Below are 22,250 nucleotides of genomic sequence, written 5' to 3' on the forward strand. Positions count from 1 at the left end.
CTGTGATGCAAAGCTGAATTTTCAGCATCATTACTCCAGTCTTCAGTGTCACATGATCCTTCAGAAATCATTCTAATATGCTGATTTGGTGCTCAAGAAACATTTCTTATTATTATCAATGATGAAAACAGCTGTGTTGCATGAAACCATGATACATTTTTTTCTGGATTTTTGATTAATAGAAAATCCATAAGAAAAACATTTATTTGAAATTAAAATATTTTGTATTTTGTAGTTTTTTTTTTTTTTTTTAGCAGTTTAATGTCCTGCGGAGCTCCTCACATGACATGCAAGAAAATAAAAATTAAAATCGTGTGCATGATTTCCTAATTCCTTCCCTTGATTTACTAAAACGTGTGCACGATTTACACTGCGTTCCAAATTATTATGCAAGTGACATATCAGTAAGATTTCAGTACAATAAACATTCAGATTTTAGTTTTTCTAAGAAAATGTTTGTTTGTTTATTTATCCATGTCTTTTTAGATAACTGGTATCAATCTCAGACAAAATAATTTGCCAGGTCTATGGAAACCCTACTTAGAGATTGTTCCACATTATTAAGCAAGTCACAGTTCTCATACAATATGCAATGTTGTGCAAAAGGCATGAAAACAACTAATATTGTGTGAAAACTGAATGGAGATTATCAAATTATCATAAGATTTGTGAGTGATTTAGAGCACAGCAGAACTCGGTCAGATAAAGGCTTATTAATTAAAGTTCCTGTCAAAAAACGTAATTGCATTAAAAGGGCAGTTATAAAAAAGCCAGTGTTGAGCAGCAAACAGGTATTTGAAGCTGCTGGTGTCTCTGGAGTCTTGAGAACCTCACCATGCAGGCTGGCAGTTGTGCGTAAAGATGTATTTTAGCCACCCCTAATCAAACCTCACAAAGAGAAACATTTACAGTGGGTTTAGAAATATATGAAGACTCATTTTTAAATAGTTTTATTTACTGACTAATGCCGTACTACAATGGATGGTCTAAATGGATGGATTTCTGGATGGTTGGTGAATGGCCACCACGTTCCAACAAGACTGTGACGTCAGCAAGGAGCTGGCGGGTGATGATTTGGGCTGGAATATTGGGAAGTGAGACGGAGGGTATTTAAATGACTTTTGCAAGATATGTGGAGTTCATAACTGGCCATTTTCAGCTATGGTATAAAAAGGAGGATAGTGCCTTCTGAAATGCAATGCACTATGCACTATCCCATGCTGCAAAAAAACACCACAGCAATAAAACTGTTTGAAAATGTATTTCTACACCCACTGTAAATGTTTCTCTTTGTGAGGTTTGGTTTGGAGTGGCTGAAATGCATCTTTACACACAACTGCCAGCCTGCATGGAGAGCTTCTTGAGACTCCAGAGACACCAGCAGTTTCAAATACCTGTTTGTTGCTCAACATTTGTTTTTATTATAGCTGCCCTTTTAATACAATTAATTTTTTTGACAGGAACTTTCATTAATAAGCCTTTATCTGACCGAGTTCTGCTGTGCTCTAAATCACTCACAAATCTTATGATAATTTGATAATCTCCATTCAGTTTCACAAAATATTAGTTGTTTTCATCCCTTTTGCACAACATTGCACCATTTCATGCTTTTCATCTTCAGAAAGATCTTTCTTCCTCCCCATATTGCATGAGAACTGTGACTTGCTTAAAGGTCCCGTTCTTCGTGATCCCATGTTTCAAACTTTAGTTAGTGTGTAATGTTGTTGTTAGAGTATAAATAAAATCTGTAAAATTTTAAAGCTCAAAGTTCAATGCCAAGCGAGATATTTTATTTAACAGAAGTCGCCTACATCGAACGGCCAGTTTGGACTACATCCCTCTACTTCCTTCTTTAATGACGTCACTAAAACAGTTTTTTGACTAACCTCCGCCCACAGGAATACACAAGAGTTGCGTTTGTAGAGTGTGTTTGTCGCCATGTCGTCGAAATGCTGTTATTTTCATCCCGCAGTCCAATCACCGGGTCTGATTCCGGCTCAAATTGATAGGGTAAAATTAAAGACATGTTTACAATAACACTGAGCGCATGCATCTCCACATTATGGTAAGAGGCGTGACCTTTCCGGGCAAGATGCGCTAAACTGCTGTCGAATCACAACACAGGAACCGCTGGCACAATCAGAACTCGTTACGTATTTCTGAAGGAGGGACTTCATAGAACAAGGAAGTCATCAGCCCGTTTTTATGACAGTGGAAACAGCGGTATACAGATAAGTAAATTATGTGAAAAAATACTGTGTTTTTTTACACGCGAAACATGAACACATGTTATATTGCACACTATAAACGCAATCAAAGCTTCAAAAAAACACGAAAAACGGGACCTTTAATGATGTGGAACAACCTCTAAGTAGGGTTTCCATTTACCTAAGCAGACCTGGCAAATTATTTTGTCTGAGATTGATACCAGTTATCTAAAAAGACATGGATAAATAAACAAACAAACATTTTCTTAGAAAAACTAAAATCTGAATGTTTATTGTACTGAAATCTTATTGATATGTCACTTGCATAATAATTTGGAATGCTGTGTAGCCTACAATTTTTTTTCCTGCATGTCATGTCCGGGGCTCCATACTTGCTGAATAAATTATTTTAAAAAAAAAGTCTTACTGACCCCAAACTTTTGAATGGTAGTGTACTTTTTTTCTGTTTCATTTATTCTGAATAGTAACTATTTATGTGGAAAAAATAGCAACTCGATGTGCAGTTGTTTTTGTTAATTGTTGCATAAGTCTAATAATAATGTTTCTACATTTCGATTTTGACTTGGAAAACAGCAAATACTTCTACCTTATCTCTGGATCAATACATCACATGTGACAATTTATTTATAAAACAGTTTGTCCATATCCCAAATAATATTCATGAGCTAAGCCTCCGTCATTTCATGACATCATAACCCGTGCGTCATAACTTGTTTGCATGTCTGTGTGAGTGATTATTTAATGGAGGACAGCAGGAGATGAGCAGATATCAGATGTTAATGTTTTTACTCACCTGAATGGAACAATCCCCAGATGCTGAGAGCAGCAGATTTGTGGAGTCTGATTTCCTGCAGACTGTTCCAAAGCATAGAATTCCCTGAAGATTGCGCCTCGTGCTGCTTTCCCTCCGTTAAACAGAGTGTGAATGTCCACAGTGTGTGTTTGCCTCTGTATTGTTTGTGTGTGTGTGTCTTTGCTTTGCTTGTCTAACAAGCCATACTTGTGTGTAGAGAATTCTCTAAGGAGAGAGAGAAGGCGAAAGCTCGCGGAGATTTTCAGAAGCTCCGTGAGAAGCAGCAGATGGAGGAGGATCTGTCTGGATATATGGACTGGATCACTCAGGCTGAGGACATAGATGAGTTTGACGAAGACGGGAACAGACGTGAGATCTCTTCCTCTGTTCAACTGTCTAGACCCCTTTGTCCTTGGTATTAATTGTTCATTTTAGAAACATGATTGACAAACAAACTTAAGCTAATTTAAAGATGAATTGTGTAATGTATGTATTTTTATGTGATAATACTTTACCCTATCCTTACGGAGACAATTATAAGTCAAGTAAGACTTTTTCAAAACTTTTTAATCCCAAGGGCCCAAAATATGTTGATCCCTTTGTGAGGGCCCCCTACCTAAAATATAATGGCAGCTACAATTTAAAGTTTGAAAATGCATTTACATGGAATGAGAAACATATTAAGCATAATATAATAAAGACTAAGGCCAAAGTAATGTATATACTATTGTTAGATGTAGTTTTTTTCTTACTGTGTAAAATTATGGTTGTCAATATCATAAAATAATCATGACTCATCTCAGTATTTCTGACCAGAAAGACACCAGAGAAATTAAACAGTGAGACACCAGAAAAATTAAACAGTAATCATATACATTTTATAAATATTTAATAATATAAATGTTGTGAAATAATAAAAAAAATGCTAAAACACATTTAATTCAAATCTTAAGTAAAAATGTTAACTTTGACTTCCCTAAAAAATACATTTTGTATTTTAGCAATCCAAATGGCCCCATGGGGTCTTTGTTGTTAAAATATATATTAAATTAAACTTGACAACTAACAGAAATTAATTGAAGTAGTACCAAATTACCAAAAGTAAAAATCTAAATATATATATATAAGAGAACCCCCCCCCCCAAATTACTAAAACTTATAAAATATAAAAATAAAATCTATTTCAAAATATTAATAAATGCTATACTTGTTAGGGTTATGTCTAAGTCTGTTTAGTTTCATTGTGTTTTGGTTTCGTTTTCTCTGTTCCCATTTTGCCTGTGTTCCTGATCGTTATTAGTTTCCGTGGTTTTTAATTTATCCCGCACCTGTTTCTGTTTCAGTTAATTACCTTACTCTGTGTATTTAAGCCCTTAGTTCCCCTCAGTTCTTTGTTCAGTCCTGTTTATGATAAAGTGTAGTTGCCTTGTTGATTATCTCCTGCGTATTCTCCTAGTTTATTAAAAAGACTTCTTGAATTTGGATGCCAGTCATTCTCAAAAGTATGAATCATTATTTTTGCAGTTCAGTTTAGAGTCACTAGTGGCAGAAATAACACATTTCACCTTTAACTGATTATCCGATATACTGTAAATAAATTAAACATCTCATTTTACCATTGATGTTTGAGGTAAAGATTTCCCCACCTGCCACAATTTTGTGTGATAAAATGTTGAATACCTACCAGCATCTTTAGACTGAACCACGGCAATTATTTCTCCTGCTAACTTGCTTTTCCACATGTTCTGCTTCTCATTTTGTTCTATTCCATGTCTCACACTGTTTCTCTCTCTCTCTCTCTCGATCTTTCAATCTCCCCTCAGGTGTGACCTTGCGTGACCTAGCTGATAAGAAGAGGGGGAAATTCGGCTGGTTCAGCCACTCAAACGAAACCCATGGTACGGCCAATCAAAATGATACGCATGACCCCTTCACTCCCCCGCTGTTCTATATATAGCCCCCTCAACTTTGTCTGGTCTAATTGTATAATTTACATCTGGGGCTAGAAATCACATCTCTCGGTTGGACCCATATTAAGTGCTTTGACCCTATTTCAGAGAGATTGCTTCTCTCCAAAACTGTGTCAATGTGTGGCCGACATTATTTTTTCTCTTTGTCTCTCTTATATCTCTCTTTCTTTAATGGTTCATTTCTGTTTCTGTGTATCTTTCACGTTCTTCCTGTTTTTCACTCGCTATAGCAAGTCTTCCAGCCAGTGAAACAGGTTCCGAGAACACTGAAAACATAGATGAGGAACACACAGATTGTTGTGCTGCTTGCTGGTAATGCATATACGCACACATACATAAAGTACCCACTATAATTAGAAACAACATAGCACTACATTTGTCATTGTGTTGTCATGCTGGCTTGCTAATGGAAGTTATTATCAGCCATAATGGAGTGTCATCTCTGAATTTCTCAGTTGCGGCTCATTATGTTCTCTTTTCTTTATATTCTTTGTGCTCTTGCAAGTCAGTTCATAACTCTGGGCTTCTTCGGCTTTCTTTGTTTCAGTATCTGAAATCGATCTTTATTAAAACACAATGCATTTGTGTTTACATTTTGCCAATTTCCATGTGTTGTGATTGTCTGTGATCTCATTGTTGTTTCTTTTTTTTTTGTCCACTGTTCTTTGACTTCAGTGCTCGCATTATGAAGATCCCTTGCTGGTGAGTTGTTGTGAGGGCAAACACGTGGTTCAGCGTTTACCTACTAGATATACAGTGTACAGTAAATATTACTTTGGAAAATACACTTGCAGACAGTTTTTATTTCTTGATTACAGCATAAATCTAGTTCAATTTAGTGAGGTTTATGCTCAAAACAAGAAGAAAAAAATTGCCAGTGGGGAAATAAAAAAAATAATCTAATCTAATAATAGCTAATAACTAACTTAATAATTAAAGATATATTCCCTGAAAACTAATCTTATCTTATGCAGTTTTGCTTTTCAAGTACATTTCTGTTTTAAAGATATTTATATATTTTATTCTGGCAATAATGACAAAAGTACAAATATAAACAAAAAAAGATGTAAATGATTTTTTGCAGTACATGCCCTCTAATTGCTTTGATCTCATGGTTCATGACATGTTGTATATCATAACAGTATGTATATGATATATATATATATATATGTGTGTGTGTGTGTGTGTGTGTGTGTGTGTATACATCATAATATACACATATATTTTTAATATAATATATATATATATATATCTTTTGTGTGTGTGTGTTCGTTAGTCGTGCCCTTCGCCGCTGGAACCGTTGTATTCGGAGAAACTGTCGTACAGCAGTGAAATCTGTGACATTCTATTGGTTGGTGCTGATCCTGGTCTTCCTCAACACAGCTCTCAGTGCCTCAGAACATTATAACCAACCAGACTGGCTCACTGACGTTCAGGGTATGTAGCTGTTACCAAACATCACCTTACTGACATAACATATGTACTGTCCCACAGTTTTATTTAGACTTCTATTAGCAGATTTTTTTTGCTGAGTCATGGTGTTACCAATGATTGACCTACATGTTGAAAAATGATTGAGCTGTGATCACATCTATTTATCTGCCTCTCTTTCTCTTTGTGTCTCTCTCATAGACATTGCCAATAAGGTTCTCCTGTCATTGTTCACAGTGGAGATGTTGCTGAAAATGTACAGTCTGGGGTTGCAGGGATATTTTGTGGCATTTTTCAACCGTTTTGACTGTTTCGTTGTGTGCGGTGGGATTCTGGAGACAGTTCTTGTGGAGTTGGAGATCATGCCACCTCTTGGCATCTCAGTGTTGCGCTGCGTCCGCCTGCTTCGGATCTTCAAAGTCACACGGTACTACAATTTTGCTTCTTACATGAATTGGGTACAAAATAGGAAACAGTGATGTTTGCAACTCAAATTTGTCTAAAAACAATTTCTAAAAATTCAATAGACAACATTAACATGTCAAATTTTTAAAAATTATTTACAAACAAAACATTTATTTAATTTATTTTAATAATTTCAAAATCTTGCTGGTTGGCCTTCATGTGTTTTCTTTGTACCCTGTAAATTCTTTCTTTTCTCTGGTCCTTTCTGTTGTTTCTGTCTTTCCTCATCACTTTTCCACCCTGTTAATTCTTGCCCCACTTGTCCTCTTCAGCCATTGGACGGCTCTGTCCAATCTGGTGGCCTCGCTACTGAATTCAATGAAGTCCATTGCCTCCCTGCTGCTGTTGCTCTTCCTCTTCCTCATCATCTTCGCTCTGCTAGGCATGCAGCTATTCGGAGGGAAGTTCAACTTCGATGAGACACAGACCAAAAGGAGCACCTTTGATGCCTTCCCTCAGGCCCTGCTCACCTGCTTTCAGGTAATAAACTCCAGTACAACTATGAAAACATTGAAACTATGAAAACTATTTCACACAAAAATGAAAATTCTGTCATGAATTACTCACCCTCATGTCGTTCCACACCTGTAAGTCCTTCGTTCATCTTCGGAATGCAAATTAAGATATTCTTGATGAAATCCAAGAGGTATCTGACTCGTATTTAGACAGCAATTTAACCACCACTTTCAAGGTCCAGAAAGGTACTAAAGACATTGTTAAAATAGTCATGTGACTGCAGTGGTTCAACCTTAATGAAGAGTTTGGTTCCAAAACGCAATAAACACCATTTTCAAAAAAAAAATTAGTTTCCGCCAAAATCAGTATTGTATCTGGTCGGTACTGAAAAGTCATTTATTAATTTTGCGCAAAATGCGATATCCGTCGTGTTATTCTCTCATGTTTTCTCTCTTTCTTTCCAAAACGCGACAAACGCCAGTCTCCTTTTTCTGCAGAACGCGATATATCCGCTCAACCAATCACAGCGCACCATTCCACCCACTATAAACATTGAAGGCTTTTTTAAAAAGCCGACTCGGCAAATGTGTTTATTTAACCGTGCGGTGGCGCCAGATACTCTTTAATCGGTAATGACAAATAATTTATAACATTAACAAGATGACCCGTTGAATTCATTTTGGGAGCGACGGCTGAATGTATTTTTAGTCAAATGCCTGTATATAAGATAAATATTGGCAAAGTTTAGACTCTGTCATATATGTGAATCAACTTACTTTGTTGTGTATTTTCAATTTGAAAAATAACTTTTATATTGATGGATTAATTGCATTTTGCAAAAAAAGTGCCATGGATTTATTGCATTTTGGGAAAAAAATAATGTTTTTATAATAAACTTTTTAAAATTAAAATGTAGATTTGAATTTTTAATGTTTTTATAACCAAAAGATGCTATGTGAAAGTTTGAAACAGAAAATAGTGGTTTTCATCTTGCCACTTTCTTGGTAAAGAAAACACCTTTTTACTCAAATTAATCAAAATGGAGTTATTGCGTTTTGGAACCAAACTCTTCATTTTATGAAGTGACGAGAATACTGTTTGTGCACAAAAACAAAACAATATCTTCTCTTCTGTGTCATTCTCTTATGCTGTTTACATCCAGCACTTCTAGGTTCTACATCAGAATGGCGGCTCAGTATTTTTGTGTTAATTTCTTTTTAAATATTTTTTACAGATATTAACAGGTGAAGACTGGAATGTAGTTATGTATGATGGTATCATGGCGTACGGTGGCCCGGTTTTCCCTGGAATGATCGTCTGTCTTTACTTTGTGATTTTGTTCATCTGTGGTAACTGTATCCTTTCCTTCTAAAACCAGTTTCACTGGCTTATAATAATAATAATAATAATAAGAAATACTTCATTCAAATTCAAAATTTATTATGCATTAATTCTGTGATATGATAAATTAACAGCAACTGTTTAATTCATTTACATTTATGCATTTTGTAAATACATTGATCAGAAGTGACTTACATTGTGTTGTGTGTATACATGCTTTCCCTGTGATTCGAACCTATGTCCTTTGCTTTGCTAAAGCCATACACTAGTGTTTGAGTTACAGGAATGCAGTTATTTCCAGCTAGTAACAGATGTCATTGCTCACTGATTAGAAATTAATCATATTTCACCATCATTCAGAAATCCTGAATTCTGTTTTGTCATTGCTGTTGTATGTGGTTTGTCGTCTTTTTGTGTTTGTTGGGTCTTAACCTCTGCTCTCTCAGATATCTTGCTGAATGTCTTCTTGGCCATCGCTGTCGACAACTTAGCAGGAGGCGATGGAGACAATAAGAAGAATGAGTGTGTTTTTAAATCATCTCAGATCATATAATCTCAACTAATCTCTTTTTCTAACTGCTATAAATATGACATAATTTATTAATACATTTACCATTCTGTAACATATATAATGTGGGGCCAAAAAGTCCACATTAAAAATATGGGATTGAAATTTAAGACTAAAAACAGAAAATTAAGATTTAAAAAAAAGTAAAACATTTTAATGAATAAGAAATATATTTATTATTCTTTCGTTAAAGCAAAAGGAGACAAACCAAACATTCTTCGTTCATTTTTAAACACAACGTTGTACTGAAATTGTTACTGATGACATTTTTCATTTAAAAAAAAAAAGTTAAATTTGAAAAAATGCTAAGTTGAAGCATTTTTAACAAGTTGTTTCAGATGTTAGGACCCCACTGTATATGCAAAAACAGACAAAGATTTTGATATGCGATCTATTCATCCTGACAGAGAAAAAAAAGAGGTTGAGGGAGAACAGGCTGAAGGTGAAGGAGAGAATGGAGAGGTGAAGGTATGGAGATCAAACTCTTCTGCTGTTGTTGTTGAATAATCATCACATTGAGGTCCATCTTTCATTTTGTTTACAACAGGTGGACGTGGATGATGAATACGAGGAGGAAGAGGAGGAGCCAGAGGAGGGAGATGATGAAGGTGAAGTCCATGGATGCTACACGCCATATTGCATTTGAACAGATTATTCATTCCAAAACGTTTTGTGGTTATTTAGCAGACATTTGTGACCACAATTACTCATCCTAGAATACACTAACAGCCCCTCCTGTGGTTTAGTGTTGGCTACTCAAGGGTAAAGTGGTGATTGAGCTAGATTGTGATCTCATTAACTCTCTGTCTATCTCTCCCACTCTCTTTCGTTCTGTTCTTCTCTGCTGGAAGAAGGGAAAACTCAGCTCAATGTTGCTGACTTTGCTCCTCCTAAAGAGAAAATTCTACCAATCCCAGAGGGCAGTGCGTTCTTCTGCCTCAGCAAGACCAACCCGTGAGTATGCAGTTTAAACCACAGACACAATGCTTGACTATTTAAAAAGATAGTTTACTCCAAAAATTAAATACTGTCATTATTTACGCATTCAAAACATTCAAAACTTACTGTATTTTTTTCTTCTGTGGAACACAAAAGAAGATATTTTGAGAAATGTCTCAGTGATTTTTTGATCGTGCAATGGAAATCAAATTGAAAATCACCAAAACTGATGGTTAACAACATTCTTCAAAATATCTTCTTTTGTGTTCTGCAGAAAAAAAAGTCATAGAGGTTTGGAATGACATGAGGATCAGTAAATAATGACAGAATTTATATTTTTGTGAACTAGCCCTATCCCTAAATCAGAAATATATATACAAATATTTTCATTGTGTCAAATATTTTCCATTTATAATAACAATTTAACTTCTTTCAGCATGACAGTCAAATATAGACAACCATGGTCCAAAATACCAGCCATATTTATTATACTTATTAATATAAATCAATATTTTGAATTGTGCCAGAAGAATCTCTTTGACCTTATTAAGAAAAATCATATTTCTCTCTTTTTTTTTTTATTTTATTTTTGTAGTGTGAACCACAAAAACGTGAAATCCAGTGTTAACAAATGCAATCACAATTTTTTAGGAGTGTCAAATCAGATTTCAAGTAGTTTTTATTGTCGTTTAGGATGCAACCCATATGTAACATTATTCAAAATGCACAATATTGTCTGTAAATGCATCCAAATTCACTCATTTTCACTCAATCAGATGTGAACTATGTGACACTCATTATGTACTGAATAGGGAATGAGTGGTTTCGAACACGGCATATGTAAAATGCTATATAAAATGCCTCTGTGGCTTATGTTTTCTCAAGCAACTACACTCTAAAAAATGCTGGGTTAAATATATACAAAACCAGGGATTGGGTTGTTTTCACCCAGCCATTTTTTTCAACCAATTTTGGATTTATTTTTTTAGCCAGCAATATAGTAATATAGTTAAAAGCATGTTTTTGCTCACCCCCAAAATGGGGCAAATTTGTGGGGTATTTTAAGCTGAAACTTGACCAGACCAGAGACTTATATTACATCTTGTGAAAGAGGGCATAATAGGTGCCCTTTAACCCAACCTGCTGGGCTTGTCCATATTTAACCCAACTTGGGTTGTTTTTAACCCAGCATTTTTTAGAGTGTTGGCGAATAAATAATTAAAATAAAGTAATTTTGAATTTTGGAGCATGTAGACAACACACAGCTTACAACAATTCTCTTTGTGTCTCCCTCCAGGATAAGAGTGGGCTGCCATACCTTGATCCATCACCACATCTTCACTAATCTCATCCTGCTTTTCATCATTCTCAGTAGCATTTCTCTGGCTGCGGAGGATCCTATCAGAGCTCACTCCTTCAGGAACAATGTGAGTTTCCTGCTTGCTCGCGCACACATGCAGGATCATAAATGGTTATTTACTGCAACTGTACTTATTGGCATGTTGGACAAGCTCTTCAGTGCCAGCTGGGGAATGCCATCCTTCAATCAGCTGACTATCAAACACACACACACACACACACACACACACACACACACACACACACACACACACACACACACACACAGCTTCTGTTGCTCTAAAACACACACAAACATGCACACATACAGTAGCTCAACATAATTTGCCCAAGTAGGACATGTTCCTGGATCAGCATCCGTGTTAGTTCTGGAACAACATTGGTATCAACCAATCAGATTTAAGGTTTGGGGTCAGGATTGGGGTCAGGCGCTTGAACAACATGCTTATCAACCTATTATTTCCCTGAGGGTTTAGGAAGACATTATGGTGTGGGTTCAGATTGTTTGGTGGAAATCTTCAAAGGATATTGATCCAGGACCGTGTCCTACTTGTCTAAATCACGTATACACCAACAAACCTGTTACTATACAGTCCTACTGTACATATATCTATTTTTTTCACATCCGGAGAACTGAATTTCTCTCTTTACAGCTTCTGGGTTATGCTGATTATGCATTTACTTCCATATTCACTGTGGAGATCTTACTGAAGGTACCAGTCAATCAATCAAGCAATCAATAGTTTTTGTAATAATTTCAAATTGATAAAATAACAGCAACAGAAGTGTTGCTACACTTAAATGGCCCCATGTTTCAATATCTTTATTTTTTCTTCCTTTATCTCTGTAGATGACAGTACATGGTGCATTCCTCCATCAGGGTTCCTTCTGTAGAAACTGGTTTAATCTGTTGGATCTTTTGGTGGTCACTGTGTCTCTGGTCTCCTTCTTCTTACAGTAAGTCCACAAAACACTCATACAGATATCAAAAGATTCCTATTCATAATTTGTGTAAACAGGGGAGTTGTGATATCTGACGGATGCATCAGTGTATGTAAATGTATGCATCGCCCTCTGGTGGATAAATGAACATAGTGCCCTATCATGGCTTAAATGCAAATGTGTAAATTTTAAAGACAATGAAGAAAAAGACGTTGAAGAAAAAATGAAGATCAGTCTGTGCTTTTATGCAGATCTTTTTGAGTCCGCATGTACAAAATAAAACCTCTCTCTCTCTTGCTCTCTCTTAGTTCGAGTGCCATCTCTGTAGTGAAGATCCTAAGGGTGCTCAGAGTACTGAGGCCTCTTCGAGCGATCAACAGAGCCAAAGGACTCAAGGTACAGCTTTTAGTGTTTTTGTGTGTATGCCCTTGTCCTGTGGTGAAAATCATGTTTTTAATGTTGTTTTTATGTCTATGTAGTGTTTTAATATGCTTTTCCTGTTGAAAAAAACAGCATATGCTGGTTAGGTATGTTTTGAAGCATTGCAGCTGAGCTGGTTTAAGCTGGTCCTTAGCTGGTCATGAGATGGTTTAAGCAGGACAAATGCTGGTCTTAAGCAACTAGCTCCAGCTCAGGACCAGCTTAAACCATCTCATGACCAACTAAGGACCAGCATAAACCAGCTCAAACCAGCTGCAATGCTTCAAAACATACCTAACCAGCATATGCTGGTTTTTTAAACAGGGTTAAGATAAACCATGTGAAAATTCACCTGTCAACACCATTGCTGAGTATTCTCTCCTTAAAACTGCAGTGTACTAAAGACCATCTCAAAAATGCAGTTTGATACCGCCCCTGTTTCCTACCGTCACAAACAAGTAACCAATCCCCTCAACGTGCGGGGCGGAGCTTTTCCACAGTGAGCACAAGAACACCTTTAAGAAGGGACAGGAGAAATCGGGTACATATAGCAATATAGCGGGTGAATTATGTATATGATGTATATTACAATGTTATGATGAACTATATGCCTGTCTCCACTGACTTTCTATGATGTTCAAAGCTTTTAAGAAGGCAGCTGTCTGACTCTGAAATGGTGAACAGGAACATTTTCAACACATTATTAGCTATTTGATAATGTAGTCAAGCCAAAGGCTAATCATATAAATTTCTGTTATATGTCCGATGTTGTAGAAAGCGATACATAAAACACTTTACCGATTTCTGATACATTGACTTGAGTATAATTTGCTCTTCGGTTTCTCAGTTTCTGGTTCAAACTTATATGGCTGAATTAAACTAAAATTTCCACTTGCCATTGTGCAGCGTTTACTATAGTTGACCGAGTGGATCAGATAGTCCGAGCTGTTGTGAGTGAGTAGAGGTGGGGATTAATATAAATATCCATCAGTCCGCGTATACTAAATGAAGCAAGGATGTAGAATTACATTCAAGTGTTTAAATGTCATTTTGATTATCAGAGATTCATTTTAAAGGTGCCCTAGAATCAAAATTTGAATTTACGTCGGCATAGTTGAATAACAAGAGTTCAGTACATGGAAAAGACATACATTGAGTTTCAAACCCCATTGCTTCCTCCTTCTTATGTAAATCTCATTTGTTTAAAAGACTTCCGGAAAACACGCGGATCTCAACATAACACCGACTGTTACGTAACAGTCGGGATCATTAATATGTATGACCCCAATATTTGCATATATGCCAGCCCATGTTCAAGGCATTAGACAAGGAAAGGCAGTATTAACGTCTGGATCTGTGCACAGACAAGGTAAGCCAGCAAGAACAACAGCGAAAAATGGCAGATGGAGCAATAATAACTGACATGATCCATGATAACATGATATTTTTAGTGATATTTGTAAATTGTCTTTCTAAATGTTTCATTAGCATGTTGCTAATGTACTGTTAAATGTGGTTAAAGTTACCATCGTTTCTTACTGTATTCACGGAGACAAGAGCCGTCGCTATTTTCATTTTTAAACATGTGCAGTCTGTATAATTCATAAACACAACTTCATTCTTTATAAATCTCTCCAACAGTGTAGCATTAGCCGTTAGCCACAGAGCATAGCCTCAAACTCATTCAGAATCAAATGTAAACATCAAAATAAACACTTTACTCACATAATTCGAAGCATGCATACAGCATGCATGACGAACATCTTGTAAAGATCCATTTGAGGGTTATATTAGCTGTGTGAACTTTGTAAATGCACTGTAATATAGTCGAGAGCTGGTCTGGCAGGGAGCAGGCGAATTAAAGGGGCGGCGCGCTGCCAAAATCAGTGTATAGTTAATGATGCCCGAAAATAGGCAGTTAAAAAAATGTATTAAAAAAAATCTATGGGGTGAAACTTCACAAACACATTCAGGGGACACCTTAGACTTATATTACATCTTGTGAAAAAGCATTCTTGGGCACCTTTAAGGTATAAAATTATTGACTGTTGGGGGACTTGAATTGCACATGCAGTTCTTGACAAAAGTTTGAGTGGAATGTTTATATGTAATTCCAATTATCAATTTTGACAATATTTCTGTTAATTATAACCTACCTCGCTCCTTCCAGGAACCCTCGTCAGCCCAAATAACCTCCTTTCTCTTCATATTTACATTCTCCAAGCTTTTAAGATTTTAAGTAAATACAAAAGTTTGGGGTTGGTATGATTTTTTTATGTTTTTGAAGGAAGTCTCTTATGCTTACTAAGACTGCATTTATTTCATCAAAAATACTGTAAAAGCAGAAATATTGTAAAATATTATTACAATTTAAAAACTCTTTTCTATTTTAGTTTTTTTTTTTAAATGTAATTTACTTCTGTGATGACAGATCTTAATTTTCAGCATCATTACTCCAGTCTTCGGTGTCACATGATCCTTCAGAAATCATTCTAATATGCTGATTTAGTGCTCAAGAAACATTTCTTATTATTATCAGTGTTGTGCTGCTTAATGTTTTTGAGGAAAGCATGATTTTTTCAGGATTCTGTGATAAACAGAAATCTAAATCATTCATAACAATGTAAAAACGGTCAATTTTGATAAATTTAATGCATCCTTGTTAAATAAAAGTATTGATTTATTTTTTTCTTACTGATCATATTGACCCTAAACTTTTAAATGGTCAATTCATTTTCATTTCTAACGTTTTTGTTTCTCTGTCAGTGGTTTGGTGTAAACTCCGTTTCTCTTATGACTATGTGTTTGTGTGTGTGTGTAGCATGTGGTACAATGTGTGTTTGTGGCTATAAGGACCATCGGGAACATCATGATCGTCACCACTCTACTTCAGTTCATGTTTGCCTGCATTGGTGTTCAGCTTTTCAAGGTAAAACACACACACACACACACACACACAAAAAGACTGTGCACCTCCTGTGCTCTCATAAGTTTAACATCAGCATAAATGTTATGTGCGAATGTACTTTTTAATGCGTCATTACTGATGTATTTTGTAGGGTAAATTTTATCGTTGCACAGATGAAGCCAAAAACACTCCAGAACAGTGCAAGTACGTCATATTTCAGCATCTGTCATTACTGTTTAATTCAGTTTTCATGTTAACCACATGTGTGTGCCTTTGGGCAACATGTGTGCTTATGTGTCATGAGTGTTTGTGCATCCATTTGTGCCTACAAATTGTTTGCGTGTGTGTGTGACACACAGGGGAACATTTGTGGTGTATAAAGACGGAGATGTGAGTCATCCAATGGTGAGAGAGAGGCTCTGGCTCAACAGCGACTTCAACTTTGATAATGTACTGATGGGAATGATGGCCCTGTTCACAGTCTCCACTTTCGAGGGCTGGCCAGCGTGAGTCTGCCCTTCTGTCATCTTCCTCCATATGTTACTGAAGGTCACCATGACCATGTTTATACAATATGCTCCACATCCTGTGTTTCCTCATTCAGGCTGCTCTACAAAGCCATTGATGCCAATGCAGAGAATCATGGACCCATTTACAACTACCGTGTGGAGATCTCTATATTCTTCATCATCTACATCATCATCATCGCCTTCTTCATGATGAACATCTTCGTGGGTTTTGTCATCATCACTTTCCGTGAGCAGGGAGAGGCCGAATTCAAGAACTGCGAGCTGGATAAAAATCAGGTTGGACGAAAGCATTGCTAAAAATTCACAAACAATTTTACTTCTGTAACGCGAGTTACAGTACACTATTGTTCAAAAGTCTGGGCTAAGTAAGAATTTTAGAAATTAATACTTTTATTCATGAAGGAAACATTAATTTGATCTTGAACTTTCTATTCTTCAAAGAATCCTCAAAAAATATATATCACAGTTTCCACAAAAATATGAATCAGCACAACTGTTTTCAATATTGATAGTAATAAGAAATGTTTCTTCAGCACCAAAACAGTATATTAGAATGATTTCTGAAGGATCATGTGACACTGAAGACTGAAGTAACGATGCTGAAAATTCAGCTTTGCCATCACAGGAATACATGGCATTTTAAAATATATTAAAATAGAAAAAATATTATAATATTTCACAATATTACTGTATTTTTGATCAAATAAATGCAGCCTTGGTGAGCAAAAGAGGCTACTTTCAAAAACATAAAAATATCTACCAACCCCAAATTTTTGAACGGTAGTGTATGTCCTATTCAAGATTTCATGTTCACTTCTCATTTTGAATAACAGACTATTTGATGTACCAGTCCAGTGTATATTTTCTCACAGTATGTCTCCTTTTTGTCACTTACAGAGACAGTGTGTGGAATACGCCCTAAAGGCCCAGCCGTTGAAGTTGTACATCCCCAAAAACCCAGTGCAGTACAAGTTCTGGTCTATAATCAACTCCACAGGGTTTGAGTACATCATGTTTGTGCTGATTCTCCTCAACACTGTTACTCTGGCTGTGCAGGTAAACAGCTGAGTCTGACAACTCTTACAAAAGCTGTATAATCAGCATGTAGAACCATAGACAAAGACATCTATTTTTGGTATTGCATCTGAGCTTATATGAGCTTACTTAAAACCCAACATGAACCTTGAGGCCAGCTGAAATAGTATTGAGAAATTGAAGTTCTGTATGGTAGGATTATGGTGCCTTCATGAAATATCAGAATTACCAGTTAACTAATTAAACTAAAGGCCTGTTCACACCAAGGATGATAACTATAACAGTAACAATAAAGTTTTAAAAATCGTTTTAAATTTAAAAGAATAACAGAGTCCACAAAATCAACTATAAAGATTGCACTGATATATTTGGCCTCTATAGACTGACATAAATCAAAATAAGTCTATAAAGTAGAACAATGAAGGATGAATGATTTGCTGAATGTAGAATCACACCATTTCTGAATGCTTCCACAGCACTATGAACAGTCAAAGCTCTTTAGTCACGTGATGGACATCCTTAATATGGTTTTCACTGGCCTTTTCACTGTGGAGATGATCATTAAACTGATGGCTCTCAGACTCAGGGTCAGTCCTTTTACTCCCTTGCAGAAATGATATGTGTTTTCTTGCTAATAAGCTATCGTCGATTACTTAAGTTACTGTTTTATTGTCTCAAACCATTAATTCTGAAGTGTGTTGTTCATAATATCTGGTTTATTTTTAATGATTTTTTCCCCGTGTTGCAGCATTACTTTATTGACGCATGGAATTCCTTTGATGCTCTGATTGTTGTGGGAAGTGTGGTGGACATTGTGGTTACAGAGTTCAGTGTGAGTTTTTCTTTTCTTCTTTTATGCAACCAAATAATAGATACAGTTCCATAATATTTAGTTACTTAGCATATTGTGCAGTTTAAGTTAATTCAATGGTAATTTGTTTAAAATGATTTTTCTGTCACAAGCATCATTTGAGCCTTATTAGATGCTAATGATGATCATAATTGTGTTTAATTAGCTCACTTATAGTTGATGTACAAATTAGAATCTCGTTGTATGTTTCCTGTATGGCACATTTTTTAAAAATGTCAATTTTTCTGCCTTCTTTCTTCTTAGAGCTCAGAGGACAGTTCTCGTGTATCCATTACTTTCTTCCGCCTGTTTCGTGTAATGCGATTGGTTAAGCTACTCAGCAAGGGAGAGGGCATTCGTACCCTGCTTTGGACTTTTGTGAAATCACTCCAGGTCAGAAGACAATGATTACAAAAACATTTTTCATATTTTGAGCAAATTATTTAGTCTAAATTTGTACTATTCTTTTTGTCCCCCAGGCTCTGCCGTATGTTGCTCTTCTGATTGCTATGATCTTCTTCATCTATGCTGTGATTGGAATGCAGGTAATTGGATGCTGGGGAAATGTATATATTATTTTATATAATATATACATTTGTATATATTATGTATATATTATATTGTATATATTATATATTATATTGTATATATTATGTATATATTATTTTATATATATATACATTTCCCCATTATATATACATTTCCCCATATATATATATATATATATACTACCGCTCAAAAGTTTGGGATCGGTAAGATTTTTAATCACCAAGGGTGCACATTTACTTAATTAAAAATACAGTAAAAACAGTAATATTGTGAAATATTATTACAATTTAAAATAACTGTTTTCTATTTGAAAATATTTTAAAATGTAATTTATTGTTGTTATGGCAAAGCTGAATTTTCAGCATCGTTAATCCAGTCTTCAGTCACATGATCCTTCAGAAATCATTCTAATATGTCAATTTGCTGCTCAAGAAACATTTAATGTGTACAATTGTACAAAATATTTGTGTACAATATTTTTTTTTCAGGATTCTTTGATGAATAGAAAGTTCAAAAGAACAGTGTTTATTTGAAATCTAATCTTTTGTAACATTATAAATGTCTTTACTGTCACTTTTGATTGATTTAATGCATCCTTGCTGAATAAAAGTATTAATTTCTTTAATTTCTTTTCAAAAAAATAAAAATAAAAATTCTTACTGATCCCAAACTTTTGAGCGGTAGTGTAAAATGATACAAAAGCTTTGTATTTTAGATAAATGCTGTTCTTTTGAACTTTCTATTCATCAAGGAATCCTGAAAAAAAAGTACACAGCTGTTTTCAACATTGATAATAATAACAAATATTTCTTGAGGAACTAATCATCATATTAGAATGATTTCTGAAGGATCATGTGACACTGAAGACTGGAGTAATGATGCTGAAAATTCAGCTTTGCCAACACGAGAATAAATTACTTTGTAAAATATATTCAAATAGAAAACAGTTATTCTAAATTGTAATAATTTTTCACAATATTACTGTTTTTACTGTATTTTTTATAAATTTTTAATTAAATAAATTAAGCCTTGGTGAGCAGACAAAACTTCTTTTAAAAACATTAAAAATCTTACCGATCCCAAACTTTTCAGCGGTAGTGTATATATATATATATATATATATATATATATATATATATATATATATATATATATAATATTATTATTATTATTATTATTATTATTAATTATAATAATGATTATAATAAATTTTTTTTTCCATTATTATAATAATAATTATAATAATGAAAAAAAAAAAATTAAAAAAAAAAAAATATATATATATATATATAATTTTTTTTTTTTTTTTTTTCATTTAGATTGTTTTGATTGCTTTTTAAATAAACAGGCAAAGAACTATTGAACAGTTTTTAAAAAAAATATTGATTTCTCTTTGTCAGACATTTGGAAAGATTGCCATGCAGGACCACACGCAAATCAACAGGAATAACAATTTTCAGACCTTTCCGCAGGCTGTGCTGCTTCTATTCAGGTGAGAGAGCGTTCTCTAGCTCAAACAGCAAAGCATGTAAAGTTCATGAGTTTTGACTCACAGGAAATTCATGCATACATATGTATACCTTAAATGCAATTTAAGTTGTTTTGGATAAAAGCACATGTATGTGCTCTTCATGTGCAGGTGTGCAACGGGTGAAGCGTGGCAGGAGATCATGTTGGCCAGTCTTCCAGGGAAGCGCTGTGACCCTGAGTCAGACTATGAGCCCGGTGAAGAATTCACCTGTGGCAGCAACATTGCCATTGTCTACTTCATCAGTTTCTTTATGCTCTGCGCCTTCTTGGTAATTACACAGAATGTTGTTGTTGGTTAAATTAACTCTATTTTTGATAACTTCACAGTTATATTATAGCTGTATAATTTCCCAGCTTCTCTTTTGATTTTTTTTAAAGAAAACTTTTAAATTGAAAACCACAGGGCCCTGTACATGACATGCGGACAAAAATATATATATCGTGGTGTAATAAGAATTTGTTCTCTCGTTTTAGTAAATCATGGCTATGATTTACTAATTTGTTCACTTGTTTTAGTTAAATCGTGGCCACAAATTGAGAATGCATTCCCACAACTTATTAATTGGTTCCATCATTTTAGTAAATTGGTTCCCATGTTGAACTAATTCATTCCCTCGTTTTTATTTAACTAAAACAAGGGAACGGATTATTACAACGTGGCCACAATTTAGTAAAACAAGGGAACAAATTATTATATTGTGCGCACAATTTACTTAAAATGAGGGAACGAATTAGTAAAATGTGCTGAGGTATTAGTAAGCCATGGGAAATAATTGTTAATTGGTGGCCACGATATACAAAGCATTTACATTTACTGAAAAATCTTTCAAATTTCTTTCTGACAAATGAAACTTTGTTATTGTTGAGCTTTTCATAGTAATCATTATGCAGGACATAGTAGGCTTTCGTTGGCTGAAATTATTTCAGCGTGATTTGCATAGCTAAATGCAAATGTTTGTCATTGTTGTGTATTTTCAGATTATTAATCTTTTTGTTGCTGTCATTATGGACAATTTCGACTATTTGACCCGTGATTGGTCAATTCTTGGACCACATCACCTGGATGAGTTCAAAAGAATCTGGTCAGAGTATGACCCTGAAGCCAAGTAAGACTATCAGTTTCTCTCTGATGCTTTTTATATTTAAACAAAAAGTTTAAACAAATGCTTTAAATGTGTGTTTATTTTCCAGGGGTCGTATTAAGCACTTGGATGTAGTGGCTTTGCTCAGGAGGATCCAGCCGCCACTTGGATTTGGGAAACTCTGTCCTCATCGTGTGGCCTGCAAGGTACAGACACACACACAAAATCCATCTAGTGTGTTCTCTTCCATTTTTTGTGTCTTACTTTGTCTCTCTCTTTTTTGCAGAGGCTGGTTGCCATGAACATGCCCCTGAACAGTGATGGTACAGTGACCTTCAACGCCACACTGTTCGCCCTGGTCAGAACTGCCCTGAAAATCAAAACTGAGGGTCAGTGCGGGCGTACACACAAACACTCACACCCTCTGCATACTCATACACTTCATCTCTCTGTTACAGAGCTACAGATGATTCATATGAAGGTGTGCTTTGCATATAAATACAGAAGCCCTTCTGTCATTGTCATCTTTGTTTTATTTTTTCATATTAAACATTTGAATATATTTCAAATTAAACATACTAATTCAAACATATCCAATAATATAGATTACTATATAGAATATTAATAGACAGTAAAGCAATTTGTATAAGCAGAGAAGCAAAGGTGACGTTCTTAGGTAGCTGTGTAAGCTTACGTGGCTGTAATGTTTTGTTCTCAGGGAACCCTGATCAAGAGAATGAAGAGTTGAGAATCATCATTAAGAAGATCTGGAAGAGAACAAAACCCAAAATCCTGGATGAGGTTATTCCACCCCCTGCTGGTGAGTTCTTTCTCTACATACAGTAGCTTATATC

General features: G+C 35.2%; 1 protein-coding gene across 6 annotated transcripts in view; it reads left to right on the forward strand.

The window, feature by feature from the left end:
• Positions 1-22,250, forward strand: part of cacna1fb (calcium channel, voltage-dependent, L type, alpha 1F subunit) — a 56,062-nt gene that overhangs the window by 22,048 nt on the left and 11,764 nt on the right. For 2 of the 6 annotated variants that reach the window (XR_007187420.1, XM_048209489.1), the window contains exons 9-39: positions 3,239-3,390; positions 4,845-4,919; positions 5,222-5,303; positions 5,667-5,693; positions 6,268-6,428; positions 6,624-6,849; positions 7,160-7,367; positions 8,578-8,698; positions 9,131-9,206; positions 9,660-9,720; positions 9,800-9,860; positions 10,104-10,206; positions 11,489-11,618; positions 12,204-12,263; positions 12,401-12,507; positions 12,801-12,888; positions 15,734-15,841; positions 15,972-16,024; positions 16,180-16,326; positions 16,425-16,626; positions 17,248-17,406; positions 17,862-17,972; positions 18,134-18,217; positions 18,500-18,628; positions 18,715-18,780; positions 20,185-20,276; positions 20,424-20,583; positions 21,293-21,420; positions 21,506-21,602; positions 21,683-21,785; positions 22,115-22,216. Coding sequence is in view for 5 of the 6 variants with exons in the window: in XM_048209489.1 (XP_048065446.1) it covers positions 3,239-3,390; positions 4,845-4,919; positions 5,222-5,303; positions 5,667-5,693; positions 6,268-6,428; positions 6,624-6,849; positions 7,160-7,367; positions 8,578-8,698; positions 9,131-9,206; positions 9,660-9,720; positions 9,800-9,860; positions 10,104-10,206; positions 11,489-11,618; positions 12,204-12,263; positions 12,401-12,507; positions 12,801-12,888; positions 15,734-15,841; positions 15,972-16,024; positions 16,180-16,326; positions 16,425-16,626; positions 17,248-17,406; positions 17,862-17,972; positions 18,134-18,217; positions 18,500-18,628; positions 18,715-18,780; positions 20,185-20,276; positions 20,424-20,583; positions 21,293-21,420; positions 21,506-21,602; positions 21,683-21,785; positions 22,115-22,216 (3,479 nt within the window). In the remaining variant the exon portion in view is untranslated. Of the gene's footprint in view, positions 1-2,596; positions 3,163-3,238; positions 3,437-4,422; positions 4,524-4,844; positions 4,920-5,221; positions 5,304-5,666; positions 5,694-6,267; positions 6,429-6,623; positions 6,850-7,159; positions 7,368-8,577; positions 8,699-9,130; positions 9,207-9,659; positions 9,721-9,799; positions 9,861-10,103; positions 10,207-11,488; positions 11,619-12,203; positions 12,264-12,400; positions 12,508-12,800; positions 12,889-15,733; positions 15,842-15,971; positions 16,025-16,179; positions 16,327-16,424; positions 16,627-17,247; positions 17,407-17,861; positions 17,973-18,133; positions 18,218-18,499; positions 18,629-18,714; positions 18,781-20,184; positions 20,277-20,423; positions 20,584-21,292; positions 21,421-21,505; positions 21,603-21,682; positions 21,786-22,114; positions 22,217-22,250 lie in introns of those variants that run through there. The other 4 variants (XM_048209490.1, XM_048209491.1, XM_048209492.1 and 1 more) reach the window with 4 other exon arrangements.

Source organism: Megalobrama amblycephala, linkage group LG12, assembly GCF_018812025.1.
Source record: "Megalobrama amblycephala isolate DHTTF-2021 linkage group LG12, ASM1881202v1, whole genome shotgun sequence".
Lineage (NCBI taxonomy): Eukaryota > Metazoa > Chordata > Actinopteri > Cypriniformes > Xenocyprididae > Megalobrama > Megalobrama amblycephala.